The 16398-nt window shown below is 43.1% G+C and overlaps 2 protein-coding genes and 1 long non-coding RNA gene across 8 annotated transcripts; 2 read left to right on the top strand and 1 right to left on the bottom strand.

Moving 5' to 3' along the window:
• Positions 1 to 846: 846 nt before the first annotated feature.
• On the bottom strand, positions 847 to 4171 carry LOC115547785 (aquaporin-11). The gene is made up of 3 exons (XM_030362237.1): positions 3509 to 4171; positions 2420 to 2536; positions 847 to 1926 (listed from the first exon to the last, which is right to left on the bottom strand). Exons 1-3 carry the CDS (start codon positions 4098 to 4100, stop codon positions 1817 to 1819), a joined length of 819 nt encoding a protein of 272 aa, XP_030218097.1. The 5' UTR covers positions 4101 to 4171; the 3' UTR covers positions 847 to 1816.
• On the top strand, positions 4049 to 9735 carry LOC115547786 (uncharacterized). Of its 5 annotated transcripts, XR_003977419.1 has the most exons (6): positions 4049 to 4184; positions 4773 to 4936; positions 5297 to 6195; positions 6601 to 6769; positions 8676 to 8827; positions 9039 to 9735. It is a non-coding gene; the product is annotated as an uncharacterized LOC115547786 (long non-coding RNA). The 5 variants fall into 5 exon arrangements; XR_003977422.1 differs by lacking the exon at positions 4773 to 4936 and having other exon boundaries at positions 5889 to 6195; XR_003977418.1 differs by having other exon boundaries at positions 4773 to 6195.
• Positions 9736 to 11006: 1271 nt separating this feature from the next.
• Positions 11007 to 15692, top strand: lrrc32 (leucine rich repeat containing 32). 2 transcript variants are annotated; one of them, XM_030362008.1, is made up of 3 exons: positions 11007 to 11196; positions 11952 to 12057; positions 12925 to 15692. In XM_030362008.1, exons 1-3 carry the CDS (start codon positions 11165 to 11167, stop codon positions 14800 to 14802), a joined length of 2016 nt encoding a protein of 671 aa, XP_030217868.1. In that variant the 5' UTR covers positions 11007 to 11164; the 3' UTR covers positions 14803 to 15692. The 2 variants fall into 2 exon arrangements, with proteins under 2 accessions (XP_030217868.1, XP_030217867.1); XM_030362007.1 differs by having other exon boundaries at positions 11952 to 12096.
• Positions 15693 to 16398: the final 706 nt, after the last annotated feature.

The raw sequence follows: 16398 nt of genomic DNA, 5'->3' as shown, positions 1-16398 counted from the left end.
CTTCATGCCTTCAGACTTTTATTGTTACACCACGTTTATTGGTGTAATAAAATAAGGTGTATAGTGCATCGTATAACATCGGTTATAGGGGTTGGCTTCGTTCAGGAGGTGCAAAGACTTGACTTGAAGCCGGTAGTGAGCTAGTTCGCTCCTCTTAACTGAGTATTGAGGTGTCCCTGAGCACTGTACATAATCCTTCATCGTTCCCGGCCAGGTGGCTGTCGCCTTGAATTGTTGACCCCGCCGTCGCATGTATGAACCGTTGTAAATCGCTTTTGATAAACGCGACTGCCAAAGGCCCTAAATGTTAATGTAGTGCCCAGCAAACCCTGAACATTTTAACATAACCTCATTATCAAAAATCATATGTGTGTTGTGTGAGAGAGTTTGTGTGAGGGTCCCGAGGGCCTGTTTATGTGATCTTGCCTCAATATTCACTCTGTATGTTACTGAATGTCCTCAAAAGCTCATTATTACTGGTATATTCAGCGAAGCTGTACAAGCAGTCCAACTTATATTTGCAATACCCTGCTTGTTACTCAAATCTGATTCATGAGATATGAAGAACCTGTAGGCAAACGGGATTGGTTTCGCTTGAGTGTGCCTATGTGTGTGTGTGCGTGGGTCCCAGGGGCCTGTTACTGAGAGCATGGTTTATTATTAACTCTGTTCTTAATTGTTCCTCAATGTGTCTGAACTGAACAACTAGGTTTGTTGAACCCTAATGTTAAATAGGGGGCCGAAGACTGATATAGATATGACTAGAATTTGAAACAAAATGCTTTCAAAATGCTTTTCATTTTCCAACATCAAGTCTCTATTGAACAAAAATACCAAAACATTGGGTTGGGTTAACATTGAAAGTTGGTTTTATTTTATTTCTAAGAATAAAATGTAACATTATAGAAAGATACATGTATACATTAATGAATGTATATTGCCCATAGAAATCCCAAGCAGTTACAAAAAAGAATAGAGGAAATCTTAGCTTCTTCACACAATGCTAGAGAAGTTGTGTTTAATTTATCCAAGTTACATTCAAATGAAATCGCAGTAATTGTTTTCCTCTTTGCAACATTATTAGACAAGAGCTCATTATTCCTGATATATTCAGTGAAGCTATAGCCTAGCAGTCGCAAAAATATTTGCAAGACCCTGCCTGTTCTTTTTCTATTTTACATTAACACCTCAAAGCTGATTCAATGAGAGGAAGAACCTGCAGGCAAACAGGATTGGTTTCGCTAGGCAAACCAGCCTTGTGCAATTTTAACAAACTTCTCACCATCTAGTCCACTGAGGTATGAGCAGGTCTGGCCTCAAACCGCAATTTACGAGTCGCTTCTGGTCTTCTGAGGTAGAAAAAAATGCTGGAATGAAATTTCAATGTGGCCATTCAAATACTGCCGTTTGCAAGTGAATGCATTTTCTGTACATTAAGCCCTCATTCCAAATCATTCTATATTTGCACCTTACCCCTTGCATAGTACAGCTTCTCAAAAGTTATTTGAAATCTATTGAATAAAAAAGCATTTGAAATAGAGAGAAGCAGCGATGGAGCTGGGGATTGTTAGAGTAAACATTTCCATATGAATAAGAGAAAGGGAATGGACTGTGCATAGATGATTGTCAAGAGAGAAACAGAGGAAGGAATAATCGATGCAAAGATGCATGAATTTGATTAGTGCGTACCAACCATTTCATAAACCAACCATTGGTTGTATACCATTTCATCCTCAATTTGTTACCTTCCACAGTGAATTCTTCCCCAAAACATACAAAGAAAGCCCCAGGGATTTGGCCTGAACCACAGTCCAAACTACAGAGTCTTCTTGCTGAGAGACAAAGTCCCTGTTGTCTTTCCAATGGTGCTCTTCCCAGAGAGAAACGGTATGATTTTCTCAAAGAGCATTATGCAGCTTGTCATGCCTGCCAAAGAAAAGGTCAGAGATAATATTTAGGATTAACAGTGTTGTTTGACTTGGAGTGACATGGAAAAGGGTGTTTGAACAGGTTTTAATTTATGTTAAAATATGCTTATTGATTCATCATAGATATGTTATCAGTAAGTTACAGTGTCAACATCCCTCCGAGCGAGAAGAACAGGTAAGGTAAGGAGTGTACTGCTAGCCTGGTGAGACCATACAGATATTCACGTTTGCCTCTGACAATGATCTGCAGAGAGCTACATAACATTGACTTGCGAGATCATGATGTGCTCATGGGCAGTGTACTGCCTGAAGTAAATAATAGCACACAAGAACAGATTAAACTACAACCCTTCGCAAATCCTTCATCAATCAGCTGTTATCAGTCACTATTGTTTCTTGACAGTCTTTGTTTTTTATTACAGTCCTCAATTTGGCCGAGATGCCATGCCCTCACAGAAGGCTTGAGGAAGAGACACAGTACTTGTACTTACCTAGTAATGGGCCCAGCCAGTACACGAAGCAGTACTCTGGGTAGGTGTGTCCACTGCAGGGGAACTGGATGGAGAACGCTAGCACGGCGTTGAAAACTGTCCCTGATATGTGACCCCCTGTGGAGAGCATAAATCAGTCAACTGATTGACCATCAACAACCCAATCAGTAATAATAAACTTGTTCACCACAAACAGTTACGTTAAACTGAAATTCTAAGTAATTGTTAAGCACTAGTATATTTAAAGTATTCAATATACCCAATGCCCAAAAAGTATCCCCGCTAAAGTGTTACATCTGATAAGTGGATGGAAACTATTTCGTTTTAGTGAGGCCATATTTAACACCAGTCACAATTCTCACAAACTTTACAAAACATCCACATTGATTGATGCTTCGCTTAATTACATCACCATGCATATCGATTTTCCAGTCCAACATTACATTTTAGGGCTTTAGGTTATGTAATGACATATTATCTAAATTTCCAATGATGATAATATATTGGGTTATACAATGTGAAACATGTATCACACTGTCAAACACAATTTATCCATGATCACGCAGCTTGTTCAAATTCTTGGATTATATTATTATTGGATCGGATCACAGGTGTTGGCTAGGTGATTACGCACCACCATTGCCTGTTTTCCCTAGCATGTGCGTGTGCGCCGTGTGAGGCCTAGCAATTTTGTTTCCCTGTATTTACGTTCCAAAGTTTCTTGCCCAGTTTGTCGGTTCCTTTGGCTCCTGTTGCCCTGTTATCTGCCCGCATGATACGTTCTACCAATAACCCTTGACCCTGACTTTATCCCTACGAATAAGCTGAGCCCTTACATTGATAGTGTAGAGCAGATGTTTACAAAACTGCAGTAGGGCTACAAAAGTGACGTTTTCCCCTTTCTAAAAAATATGGTCTATTAACGTGCACATACCATTTAAAATCGGTTCGCCTATGTAAAATAATTGACATATTTCACTTAAGGAAATAATCAGAGCAATTTGATTCAAATCTGCACTGAATCAAAAAAAAACAACGTGTCGTAACTGCGGGGTCAATATGGGGGGCCAAAGGGCCAACAAAACAAACCTGTGTAGCAGAGCAAAAGGATCACAGCAGCGACGGCGTGAATCCTCAGTCTGGCGTCCAGCTTGTGGAGGTGCATGACCGTCGCTTGCAAGCAGAACGCACACGCCAGCTCCACCCCGGCGGCCTGCAACAGAGTTCCCCCCATGGGGTCGAAACACCTGTAGCCAAGCTTTCCGTACCTGGAGTGGAGGTCTGACAGACCCAGACTCCAGACGGCGGCTGCCGAGAATCGGGCGATGATCGCGGCTCCAAACTGGCCGGATATGAGGACAGCAGCGCCCCTCGCGGAGGTCGTCCCGCGGCATAGGCTTTCCAGAACGCTGACTGGGTTGCACGATGCTCCGCTAAAAGTTGAAATGTGCACAATCGTCATGGTGTATGACATTGTCAGGGCTATGTGCGATTCTACACTGCCCATTTCGGCCAAGAGTTTTAGTTCATGAGTGCATGCACACAGCTGAAACGTGGACACCGCATCCACCAGGTAAATCCTGTAATCCTCGGAGCAGTGTCGCTTGGCTGCCCTGCGCATCGCCTCACAAAAGAGGACTATGCATGCGACCAGGCCTATGGAAACCCCGAGATCAGCCATTATCCTGGAGTAGCTGTGTGCTCAGGAGCCACAGGATACCTCTGCCGGGACGTCGACCAAACAGTGACCTCAAGTTCTGTCCCAGTAAGCTCCTTCAACACTCTCCGGTCCCTGCCGCAGTATATCGCTTTATAACTTTTTTCCGAGAATTCTTGACAGCAGGGGGCGCCATATCCTTAGGTAAACACAGCATGCCTGTGATGACTGCTCTGCCTGGCCACCATCATCCCAGTCCCTCCGTTATATTAAAATAAAGACTCAAACCACAGGAACAACAGAATAGATTTAGCTTTTTTCGTTCTTGAAGGGAAAGTCAGCCAATTCATGTAAGGGCTTGCCTATTTATCACAACTCCATCTAAATTCAATGGTATTAATCATTGGCCCAACCTGTAGGCCTATTGCACACATGAGCAGCTGTACAATGTAAGTTAACGACTTTGACCCTACGGCATGTCAACCGAGGGTTCGACGCCAATATGAGGTCATTTTTATTACACTTATACACCTATCTGAGGGCATTAACCTGCATGTCTGCGAAAGAGACTCCCTAAAATGCTGAGGAATGTGAAGCTTTTTTGTACAAATATTATCTACAAGTAGACAAGTTGTTTTTGTTAATCTGCAAAACTGAATGTGCGAGTGATTATCACAAAAGTGTCCTGTGCTTTAGTACGGGGCTGTTTCAATAGAGATGGCCGACAACGACATCTGCAGACTGCTGGCATGAATGCACCCGGCAAAATCCAAATGCTAGTTTCACCTGAGGTGCAATATGCTGCACACTGACACCTACAGCTTGTCAGCTTGTCTTTGTGACTACATCATTAAATGGAGGTAGGTTGATTCAAGAACGCATGACTTTCTTTTTTTATTTATGATAAATCCACCGGAGAATTGGTGCGCACGTACAAGTCCACACGAGGACCCCCTCCCTGGCAAACTGTTGTCAGCATTCATCACCTTGGAGGCTGAAGGGGCATACGGCAATGAATCGCTTTGTTACATTTGTTGGACAGGGATGAATCCTTCTGTTAATTGCAGGTTCATTCTTAGACTCATGCTTCCCCAACGCCGTAGGAGTGTCCCACCTGACTATTTTTCAGACCAGGGCCGTACACTTCACTTTGTGTTGACGTTACCGTGATATTGATGGGTATTTGATGGCAGATTTGGTTGATTATATTTTCCTTATAGGAGGTACGTAGGGCCTTTAGAAAGAGGGGGAGAGCCCCAACCCCGTCACCCAAGGGCCATGCGTGGTTGTGTCCGTACAGGAGCCCAATGAGACCACCAGAAGAAGCCTGAACACAAGGAGAGACGGACAAACAAGGCCCTGGGCAGACTCACTAATACAAGAGAGGGAGTCTCGGGGTATGGTGGTATGGTCAGGGATTTAACAGGGTGTTTTAAGTGCCATTTTGTGTTTTCATCAAACAGTTTAGCTTTGTTCACACGCTTTTTTTTTTTTTTTTTTTTACAAATCCATCATAATCAATTTGACAACAGTACAAAAATAATGGAGTGACCCTGCATGGAGCAGGGGGGGACGGACGGACAGGGGTTGGGCTCGTCTTCATTTTGTGTTCTACATAAAATGTAGATTTACATTTTATGCATACTAGACACACACAGGCTTGAGGCACGCAGGCATTTCAGAAACATGAGGAATTCTAGATTGTACAATTATGAGAGGCTTGAGCTGATGAACATCCAGAAGTCATTGAGGAACTTGGACGGGAAGCGCTTTTGGATTTTATTAGATTTATTTGAAAAAGTACCATTTCAGATACAGGAATACCTGGGAAGAGGAGGGAACGCTGCCCCTCTCTGGAGCGAGCGAGCCTTTACATCCATCGAAGGGAGGAGAGTGGAGACAGTTGGAGAGGAGGGGCCAAGCTCAGCCTCACCTGAACGACCACCCACGTCTTTCAAAGCAAGGAAACTCGTTTTCACTTCATGGCTCAAATAATGTATAATGCTTTGTATTTTGACATTTTCCGAACTTTCCTTTACCTTCCCAGCAACAGATGGTAGAAGAGCTCACTCCAGTTGAGAAACCCTTGGCTTCTTTTCAGGATTTACCAACAGAGATTGTAAGACTTCCCTTGCCCTGCTGTCAACGTGTTGATAACGTGTGAAATGTATTACTTCCTTTCTTATTTATAAAATCCTAGTTTTTAAATCACTCAGTACAGAATTTAGGAAAACAAACAATAACAGCAAAGAACAGGTTCAAATCTAATCTATAGTTACCGAAAGCCTGTAGAAAAAAATAAAATGTACATTACATTTCAAACGTTTACATATCTTAGGAAGTTCAAATTAAATATGTATTAAATATCAAATGTTTACATATAAGGGAAGGTTAGGTAATACATTTCTTAAGAATAATGTATTTAAACTTTTTGTTGTGTTGTTTGCTAAATTAAGTTTTCTTTTCAATCTGCTAATTAGCAACCCCTCTTTTGATTAATCCCATGCACACAATTCTTCCATAGATGGAGGTCATTCTGGGCCACCTCTCAGTGCGTGATGCGCTGTCAGTGGGGGCGACTTGTAGCAGATACAACCGGGCGAGTCACAGTCCCTGGGTCTGGATGAGATTCTGCAGCAGCATGCCAGACCTCTACCAGCCCAGAGACTGGCAGCGCCTTGCCATACTTAAACGTAAGGTTGGAGTCCATCACTATTCAGTCCAGATTAAATATTTAGCAATACAGTGTGATTATATACACAGCATGTCCCTGTGTAGGCCTATGTATCTTAACAACAAGAAATGTCGAGGAGAATAGTCACCTTACCGTAAAAGCTAACGAAAAACCCTCCCCTTACCTCAAACCCTAAAAGCAAACCAAAACCTAACCTGAACTCAAACCCATAACCTAACACCTAAACAAATTGGGCTGTGTATGCAGTGGATGAAAGCTTTATTCAGGCTATTTATACGCTTATTTATTCAAGCACTAATCCTAAAGCACTAACCTTATTTCATTATCTGTGTGATTTAACACCTTCGCCTATTCTTCTCCTTTTGCATATTACATGAGCCTGCTCTATTATTCATGGAATCAATCATATTTGTAGTGTGCCATATATTCTTACTTGATCATTGTTTTAACATATTTATTGCATATCTATTCATTATGATCTATGATGTCGAGCGTGATGTTACGAATGCACCCCTCCTCGTGACCAGATTATTTTAAGGGACTTCTTTTTTATCCACTTAATTCTCCCATTATTTATTTAGATTAGTGCATGTCTGGCTTTAGGAGTTTCCTGAAAGCCTTAACTCCTTCTTCATGATAAAAGGAGGAATGTTTTATTGGCCATGTTGCCCTTCTGGCCCTCCTTCTGGGTGGCCAGCCCGGACCCCGACCCCTTGAACCCAGTAAGTCTCCCTGAACCCAGACAGTCCTGGCGCTGGCCAGCTCCCTTCCAGCATCGCCTGTTGAGGATAAATGATAGACAAACCTGAGTTCCCCTCCTTCCTCAGTGCGCTTCTACTGCTTTCTCCTCCAGTCTCTGTAGGAACCACAAAAAAAAGGTTAGGAGATGGAATCTAACTAACTTACTAACTAACTAACTAACTAGTAACAACACAAAAACCTAACCGGCTTTGTAGGACAGATGAGGACAAACTGTCCTTGGACTTCTGTATAACTTCTGAAGGCGGTCAAGTGTTCCCTTGGAACTGGCTAGAGCCATCTCTGCCTGATTGACTAATGGGGAGGCGTGGTCAGTTAGGGACAGGGGACACTGTTGAATTCCGACGCCGCACTGTTTTTTTGTTTATTTTGGTCATCCTGAGGCTATTCAAACAAAAGTGTCCGCATATCAAGTTAATCTCTTCTAATTAAGAGCCCATTTATTCTTATGGCAACATCTACTAAAATAATTACCATCCATATTTGCAGCACGAGCCGTTGCCGCGTTCTTTAGAAAAGTTACTCGAATCAGGATTGCTTTTAACTCATTTTATTTGGTAAAGGTTTAGTCTAGTCTCTATCATGCAAAAGGAGGGGAATTGTATAGGCACGCGTGGAGATACACTTAGTAGGGCATCTGAAGGATGTGTTACCTGGAGCGTTCTGACCCCCTGGGCTATGTGTTGTGACTTTAATACTGGGCAGGCGTGGACTCAGTTATGTGCTCTGATTGGCTAAGCATGGTTCTGAACTCCCGCCTCCTGGATACCCGTATGTGTACTCTGTGCTGATCCCTTGAGGCTATGTGTTGGCATTGCAACTTGGTTTGTTGCTTGGTGCTGACCTCTTGTGGCTATGTGAGGGAATTATACTGTTTTTTGTGGCCTTGAGCGTCTGGGTCTCTCGAACATCTTGACCACTCGCATCTCTAGAATTGACACATGATGAATGGCTTGCTGTAGTAGCTGGATGCCTCCCTAGGCTCTGGATCCCTCCCTAAAATGAGAAAGGAGCCTCTTTAATTGGTAACGGAATATGTGGCCTGTTGGTATGAATGTGTGAATTATGTCACACCGTGTATAGGAAGGTGTATTTTAAATCTCACGTCAGTCTGTGTGAGCTAACCGTGGCCTCCTCCTCTCTAGGTGGCGGTGTCGTTGAGGCCTGTGGCTGTGTGCTGTAGGCTCCGCCGCACTCTGCTCCTGCTTCAGGACGAGTCCGGCGCTAAGGAGCTCCGGAGGCCGCCTGCCGGGCTGCCCCGGAGGGCGGCCCCGTGTTTCAGAAGCTCAAGGTCCAGGTGTGTTCACATGGGTCCTGTGTTCTCCGCTGCCATGGCGACCATCATCCTCATTGAAATACTTTACATAATGGCTGTCTCACAAAATTTGATCATACTGAATCAGGATCTTAACAAAAACATAATGTTGATCACGATTCTGCTCAAGACCTGCTGATACCTGCATGTTTGCACCTTTTTAGTTCAAGTATTTCAATCTTTATTCCCTCAGGTGTCCCGGACTGCCTGCTCTGTCTGCGCCTCTTCATCCTGAGCAGCCATGACACCAGAGAGCAGCTTGACGCCGTCTGACAGTGGGCCACACGCCACAACCTTCCCCACCATTACAAACTCCTGGTCCTCACCGATAAAGCTCTCCACCATCTGGCCCCTCCCATATCTTTCTGACCTCCTCTCCCCCTGTCAAACCCCCCGGTCCCGCAGATCCTCCTCAGCCGGTCTCCTCCTATCACCTCCACCACCATCATCACCCCCACCATCTCCTCCGATACCACCTTCACCAGCACCACCGTCATCACCCCCCCCCCCCCCCCCCCACAACACCACCACCACCATCATCATCCCCCCTACCTCCTCCAATACCTCCATCACCACCATCAACACCACCATCTCCTCCGATACCACCAGCACCACCTTAAACCTCCACCGCCATCACCACCACCACAACCACCACTCCTGCTACGACCGCTGATGCCACTGCTGCTGCTGTATCTGATTTCATGCCACCAAAAATGCCTTTTTGCAACCTTGCAATACTGTAGGCATTTCTCTTTAGTCATCTGAAGAAATACCTTTGTGCCATCTTTAACTCTTTCTCTTCATTTCAGTTAAAAACGAATTGGATTTGGTGGCACTGGAATCAAACTTGTACACTGTGAGAGCAAGTGAAGAATAAACAGATAAACTGAGACTAGCTAAAGGGTGCATATGTGTTTTTGCAATCTGGATCCATTACCACATTAACATGCTTACAAGCTATTATAGAATAACTGCTCAATTAGATGACTCCTGATCACATATATGTGCCTGCACACACTTCCCCATAGTAATGAGCCCTATCTTTTTTTTAATGACACTATCTTTTTTCAAGGGACGAAAAGCATTTTATAAGCATATTGCAAACTCATAGCACTTTTAAAAACATTTTAAAAACATAATACAATAATTATAAAGTTACATATACTGCAACATAGCAAAGTTTTATCACATTTCACCACATCGCGGGCACAGGTTATTTCAATGTCGTGTTCTTCCTACTCACGCTTGGCGGCAGAGTTAGTTCAAGGATCAAGGATGCTTTAACTGTCATTTAACATGAAAAACGAAATACAGTACTAAAACCCTAGAATTTGTTTAACTTAAAATAAACTATTAATATAAATAAAGATATGCTAAGATACAAAAATACATATTAAAAGAAGGTATTTAAAGAAGGTTAGCAGCGTATTAATGAGTACAAGTGCAGCAGTAGGTTCCTTGTGGGTAAGTTGATAAAGTCAAAGTGCAAATGCAAATCAGGCCAGCAGTCGGGGTCCTATAAAGTGCATAAGTGCAATTAATCAGTGCATAATCAGGAGGTGTTTAGCAGTTCAACAGTCTTATAGCATCCAGGTAGAAGGTGTTCCTCAGCCTTGTGGAGATGAAAATGAAAATGAAAGAAAAACATTGGGAATCCGGGAGATGATTCAACCACGTTGTTGACTATGACAGATAATAGATCATGTAGTCCATTATGAACAGATGATGGACATGAACAAACCCACACGATGCTTATGTAAACATAATATGTTAGGTCTGGGCGTTGCTCTTACAGGAATAGATTATGCTGAAACTAAACGGAATAATGTCATACTGCATATTGCGAAATATGAAACTCCCCAAGCTGCACCGTGGCTCAAACAATGTTCTGTTTCAGATCTTCAGAATTACAATCAGAGTAAAGAATTCAGAAGAATCCCATGCAGGCAGGAGTTTCCACTGAAATATAGGCAACATGCGTCCAGGTAATCCCCCAACAGAGTTTAAGGAAGACTGAATTAAATAGAAAACAAAGCGTAGTTCGCTAGGGAGTCTGCAATCTAATTGGTCTTTCCAATGCCCTTACAAGGAGGTTCCCTAAAAAAAACAGGGGGGAGCAGGGCGGGATTAAACCTAATAGGTCCATGGATATAACTGATGAAGTATCCTCACGGGATGTTGGAGCGCAAAGGGAAGCGAGTGTCTGGATCAAACACCCTTGCACCGCGGGATACACTGCCTGTATATATATATTTGTGTTTGATTTCCTACCGTGTCTCAGTATAAAGGATGTGAAATCTCTACGGTCAGAATACGGCTATGAAACTTTCTGACAGTCAACGGAAAGTGAGGTAAGGTCTATTACTTTCATTGTGCACTTTAAATGATGTTGTGTTGATATTTTATTATGTGGGGGTATCGAGTGGAAGATCATTGTATTTATTGAATGCTATTAAATAACAATACCTATTTTATTTTTACAATACATCTAATTTTTTGTTTGTTGTCAATCTCAGAATTGTTATGTTTCAGTTTGTCATATTTTATGGCATTTTTTCATATAGCCTATATCATTTTTGTATTTAAGACTAGGGTTACCTGAACACCAAAGAGAGCCGCATAACATTTGCAAATGAAATCCACATGTTGGCCTTTAGGTTTAAACAGTCTGCTTTTATCAGATCCGACCTATTAAGTGTTGCAGATGGAAAGCACATGGATTTCTTTGTGTGGAACTGTAGCTCTGTGTAGTTGTGGATGTGTTAGGATTGGTTAAATAATACTTGTCATTATTTCTCATTGGTCAATGCTCAGTTTTTAGATTCCTTTGAAAAGACTTTGTTCCTTTAGAGGTGTATTACTGACAACTAACTTTTCACAGTGTACAAAAGTAAATCACTGTATAAAGACCACAACGATCAAACCTAATGTATTTTTAGTACAGGTCACACAGCACACCATTCAGACTTACTTCCCTTCCCTTCCCACTCATGCCTCACATCACCTGCATGCACGCTTCCTTCTGCTACAGCTCCAGCTCAATCTCTTATTTTCCTTTCTCATTTCCTCCTCATTGCTGTTCCCCTGGCCCGGACCCTGGTTCTAGCAACATCATGGCGGGATTCCACTTGCTGTTCACGGTGGTCCTGGGCCACGTGCTGGGCTCTCTACCTGCCACCAGCCCTCCACACCTGCCCTCTCCGTGCCTGGTGGTGAGTCTAACCAATGAGCACGCCAGCGCCAGCCCTGGGGTGCGTCACACACCACAAACCACGCCTTTATCACATCTGTTGCCGCTCTGGTTAAAATACAATTAGCCCTGGTGAACTCTGAAACTGGATTTGACCTCATTATTTGGGTAGTGAGGCTCTAGAAAATGTTTGTTTGCATGTTTGGAACATTTGTTATTCAGTGGGGTTCACAGCCAAGAGAATGGGGAATGCCGTATACCTCTCAGAGGCTACCACAAGTATGCCGAGAACCTAAATACTTGGCCTCAGAGGGGGGGGGAAGTGTGTGTGTGTGTGTGTGTGCGTGTGTGAGGGAGGGAGGGAGAGGCAGGGTGAGAGGAAGATAAAGAGCGTGAGTAAGAGTTTTATGAGCTGCTTTTTCAAAGAAAGGGTCTGGATCCATATGGTTTCTGTTAGAGACTAAACTAATAAGTACAATGTTTAAAACCAATGAAGGTAATGCAATTATTCTCGATGAACATATCTTTACGGCTAATGCTTATACAATGAATAGATGAAATAATATATGAATTGCTTTGCTGTAACGTCACCACGTCTCTTCATGTATAAATGAGTGGGCTGATGGTTAAAGTGAGCCGATTTGGAGTCCTGGAATTCGTTTTTCGTGTGTTTCGGGAAAGAATATAAATGAACGACTTAAGACAGAGGTATAAAAACTTAAAACAGAGGTAAACCCAGTAGACTCACAAAGTTACCCCCCCCCCCCCCCCACATAGGCTTTAATCCCTAAGGCCTGTGATGTGTCATGGCTACATCAGCACATAAGAAGTCATATTAGCTCATAAAACTGAGGGGAATGTCGACTTTTTTTTTCCCACTGTTTCTCAGGACGACATGGAAGTGTTCTGCGACGGCCGGAACTTAAGAAGTGCACCCGCTGACCTCCCGCTGGGGATCCAGAAGCTGGATCTATCCCGTAACATTTTTCAAAACCTCACCCGGGAAACGTTGGCGATTCAACCCACCATCCATCATCTGAATCTTCGCTCCAACAAGATACTGTTCATCGAAAGAGGTTTATTCAAGGGAATGAAGCATCTCAAATTCCTAGATCTGTCCAAGAACTCCCTAGATGTCTTCGCCATGTCGAAATCAAGCATCGGAAAACTAGGAGCTGTGGAGTCCCTCGATCTTTCAGGCAATGGGCTTCACACAGGGATGACCAAGTACTTCCTCAGAGACTCGTCGTCACTGGTTAACCTCTCGCTAAATAGCAACAGTCTCACCAAAATAGCCAAAGACACCTTTACTGGCTCTCCGTCTTTGAGGAAAGTCAGCCTGCACAACAATGTCATCCTCGAGATTGAAGATGGTGCATTCAATGTGTTGTTCCGTCTGACAGAACTTGATCTGTCCAAAAACTCCATCACTTGCATCACAGACTTTGATCTTTCTCAGTTACAAATACTCAATCTCAGTAAAAACAGCTTAGAGGCTTTCCAGACCGTATACTCAGATTCAGACTATGAGCTTGTCTCCCTTGACCTGAGCCAAAACAAAATCCATTATTTCCCTCTGGTTCCCAGGAGGAACAAGCTTGCATACTTGGACGTTTCACGGAACCAGCTCCAGGGTGTCAAGTCCTTGGCTCACAATGAATCTGGCCAATACCTCATGCATCAGGACTTCCCAAGTCTGAACTACCTTGATCTCAGCTACAACCAAATGAAAACCATACCGCAGTCCTTTTTCAACAGTATGGTACAGCTGGAGCACCTTAACATAAGCAATAACTGTATTGGGTCATTTCTTGTAGAGGAAGAAAACGGTCTGAATAATTTGAAGGTTTTAGATCTTAGCTATAATTCCTTGCGGGACATGTCGTTTGGAAAAAACACTCTGTTGGCACTGGAAGAGCTCTTCTTACAAGGAAACCTTCTCACCACCATAGAGCCCCACACTTTTCAAGGACGACCTAGACTCAAATACCTGCTACTGCAGCAGAATAACCTACACATTTGCCCATCGAATGCAGAATCATCCTTCAGCAACAATCACAAACATCATCAAGGCTGTGTTGCATTTTCCTCAATTCCGACCTTGCAGCATCTGTATCTCTCAGAAAACCACCTGAAAGTACTGCCCAACAACGCCTTTGAGGACACGCCCCTGACGCTGCTCGACCTGTCACTAAACCCAGGCTTGGTAGTCGGCCTGAACGCCTTTTCTGGCCTAGAGGACTCCCTGGTGCACCTGTTGCTCCGGGAGAACCACATCTCCAGGCTAGACGTGGACCTGTCCTCCTTGAACCATCTCAAACTGGTGGACCTGTCGACCAACCGGCTGTCCACGCTGCCCTCGTGGAACAAGGAGTCGTCCATCGAGTCCCTCAACCTGGGCAACAACCACCTGGTCACGTTGGAGTACAACACCCTGGTGGCTCTGGGGAGCTCGCTCAAGACCCTGTACATGGGCTCCAACCCGCTCAGCTGCTGCAGCAACCTCCGCTTCTTCCAGCTGATGCAGCACTCCACCGTGGATGTGCCAGACATCGCGACCGTCACCTGCGTGCATAAGCAGGACTCAGAGCCCATCAACATATTGCGAGTGACGGAGGAGATGTGCCACTCGCTGGACAACAGCAGCAGGAGCCTGACCATCCTGGCGATTCTAGGCGCTGCGCTGGCGTTGGTGGTTGCTCTGGGGTTTCTGGCCAAGGTGTGTTACAACAGGAGGCATACAAACAGCAGCACCTTCAACGCTTAACATGGGATGGTGGAGATGGAAAGTGGACACACATCATTCACAGCATTTTACAAGGACATTTCTTTTTCAAAAACAGACCAACAGAACACTAATAAATATGCTAGGAGGATATATTTTTTTATGAATGAACTGAACATATGAAGAAATGGACTGTGAAGAACATTTGTTTGGAAGACAAGGTCCAGGCAGAAGCACCTTGTTTGAATATCGTTGCTCTTATTGTCATTGTGGCTTTTCTTTGTTATTGACTTTGCACTTTAATTTCCTATCTGCATTTGCATTTCTTTTGTCTCTTATTCTGTGATGTTGCCCGTATATGAAAACACTACACAACCATGTATGCTGCCTGGGCAACTCCGCACAGAAAGGGAAATGCCTAAAGACTGATTTTATTGTTATTATTTATATTGCAAAATAAATGGCAGTAAATGTGCGTTAACATGACGACTCTTCAGCATAATGTTTATTTTATATAGAACATTTTGTTTAAAACAAGAAGGAGTATAGAGCCATATTGAAAGCAGCGTATGTTATTTTGGTTGCCAAGCAAATGTTTGAGTGGTTGTGGGTGAGGATTGGGGGGGGGGGGGGATTACTGCCTTAATAGCTGTGCTGTAAACAATCACGTGAAATATGAAGTAATGTTTCCATGAATGTGCCTGGTAAAACACTGCATAACAGCTTTGACAAAAGGGTAATATTTCATAAAGTATGAAGCCTATGTTGTTGTCAGTTTTAACTCACTGAGATATCTTTCCGTAAAATGAAGTACATTGATAGAGCACTTTCAGCATGGAGGGACTAGCTGAGAGTTTTATAGAAATGCAATATTTTGCAAATGAATGACGATGAAGACAATAAAGGTTACATTTTAAAACACGCATTACAAAGATGTGTCCTGAATTATTTCATTGAGAAACACTTAAATACAGAGATATAAACCCAAGTAGTAAGTTAGCTTCTAGCATACTCATTACTTGCCTATTTGCTACTGAAGGCTTAAGCGAATACATTATTTTCTGTGTGTTTACGCTTGTTTCATAACTACCACAGATACGTCCATCACATCTGTGGTGATCCTTCTAGTATTTAGAGGGTGTAAGGATGTATATTATGTAATTATACTATAGACGTACTATAGAAAAAGTGACTATTGTAGGTTACTTTATGCTTTTAGTTTTTCTTTATGTTCGGGGAATATTTCATGAGAACTTTATGTGAATCATGATAAGGTTATCATCAAGGGTATAAATATTATTACATTATTTTCACAGAGCGATGTGAACCTTTTTTTCCTCTGTGACTCAAGTCTTCCATTCCAGCCCCCCCACCCCAGCCTCGTGAGAGACACACACGCACGTAGGGTAATTCGCCATCTAGGGTGGGACAGGAAACAAGCGGGGGGAGTCGATTTTGACATCATCCGGTAGAACAGCTCACCATCTTTGTAAGGAAGAGGACGACGCACAAAAGTCTTATCAGCAAAAAAAACCCCTCCTCATTAAGGGCTTCAGATAGAAAGTATTGCCTTTGGTAATATCTAAAAAAATATATAAATTTAGACCTATATATATTTGTGTGTGTCACACATAAGAA

This window comes from Gadus morhua, chromosome 7 (genome assembly GCF_902167405.1).
Source record: "Gadus morhua chromosome 7, gadMor3.0, whole genome shotgun sequence".
Lineage (NCBI taxonomy): Eukaryota > Metazoa > Chordata > Actinopteri > Gadiformes > Gadidae > Gadus > Gadus morhua.
The sequence above is the reverse complement of the archived record's forward strand: the minus strand, read 5'-3'. Positions and strand labels throughout refer to the sequence as shown.

What these genes read in the sequence shown, in the direction of transcription:
- LOC115547785 (XM_030362237.1), bottom strand. Translation starts at nt 4,100, where the DNA reads ATGGCTGATCTCGGGGTTTCCATAGGCCTGGTCGCATGCATAGTCCTC. An exon ending in CCTTTTGCTCTGCTACACAG is followed by an intron (nt 2,537 to 3,508) that starts GTTTGTTTTGTT and finishes TGCTCTCCACAG; the next exon opens with GGGGTCACATATCAGGGACA. An exon ending in CTGGCTGGGCCCATTACTAG is followed by an intron (nt 1,927 to 2,419) that starts GTAAGTACAAGT and finishes TTTCTTTGGCAG; the next exon opens with GCATGACAAGCTGCATAATG.
- lrrc32 (XM_030362007.1), top strand. Translation starts at nt 11,165, where the DNA reads ATGAAACTTTCTGACAGTCAACGGAAAGTGAG. An exon ending in GACAGTCAACGGAAAGTGAG is followed by an intron (nt 11,197 to 11,951) that starts GTAAGGTCTATT and finishes CCCTGGTTCTAG; the next exon opens with CAACATCATGGCGGGATTCC. An exon ending in ACGCCAGCGCCAGCCCTGGG is followed by an intron (nt 12,097 to 12,924) that starts GTGCGTCACACA and finishes ACTGTTTCTCAG; the next exon opens with GACGACATGGAAGTGTTCTG.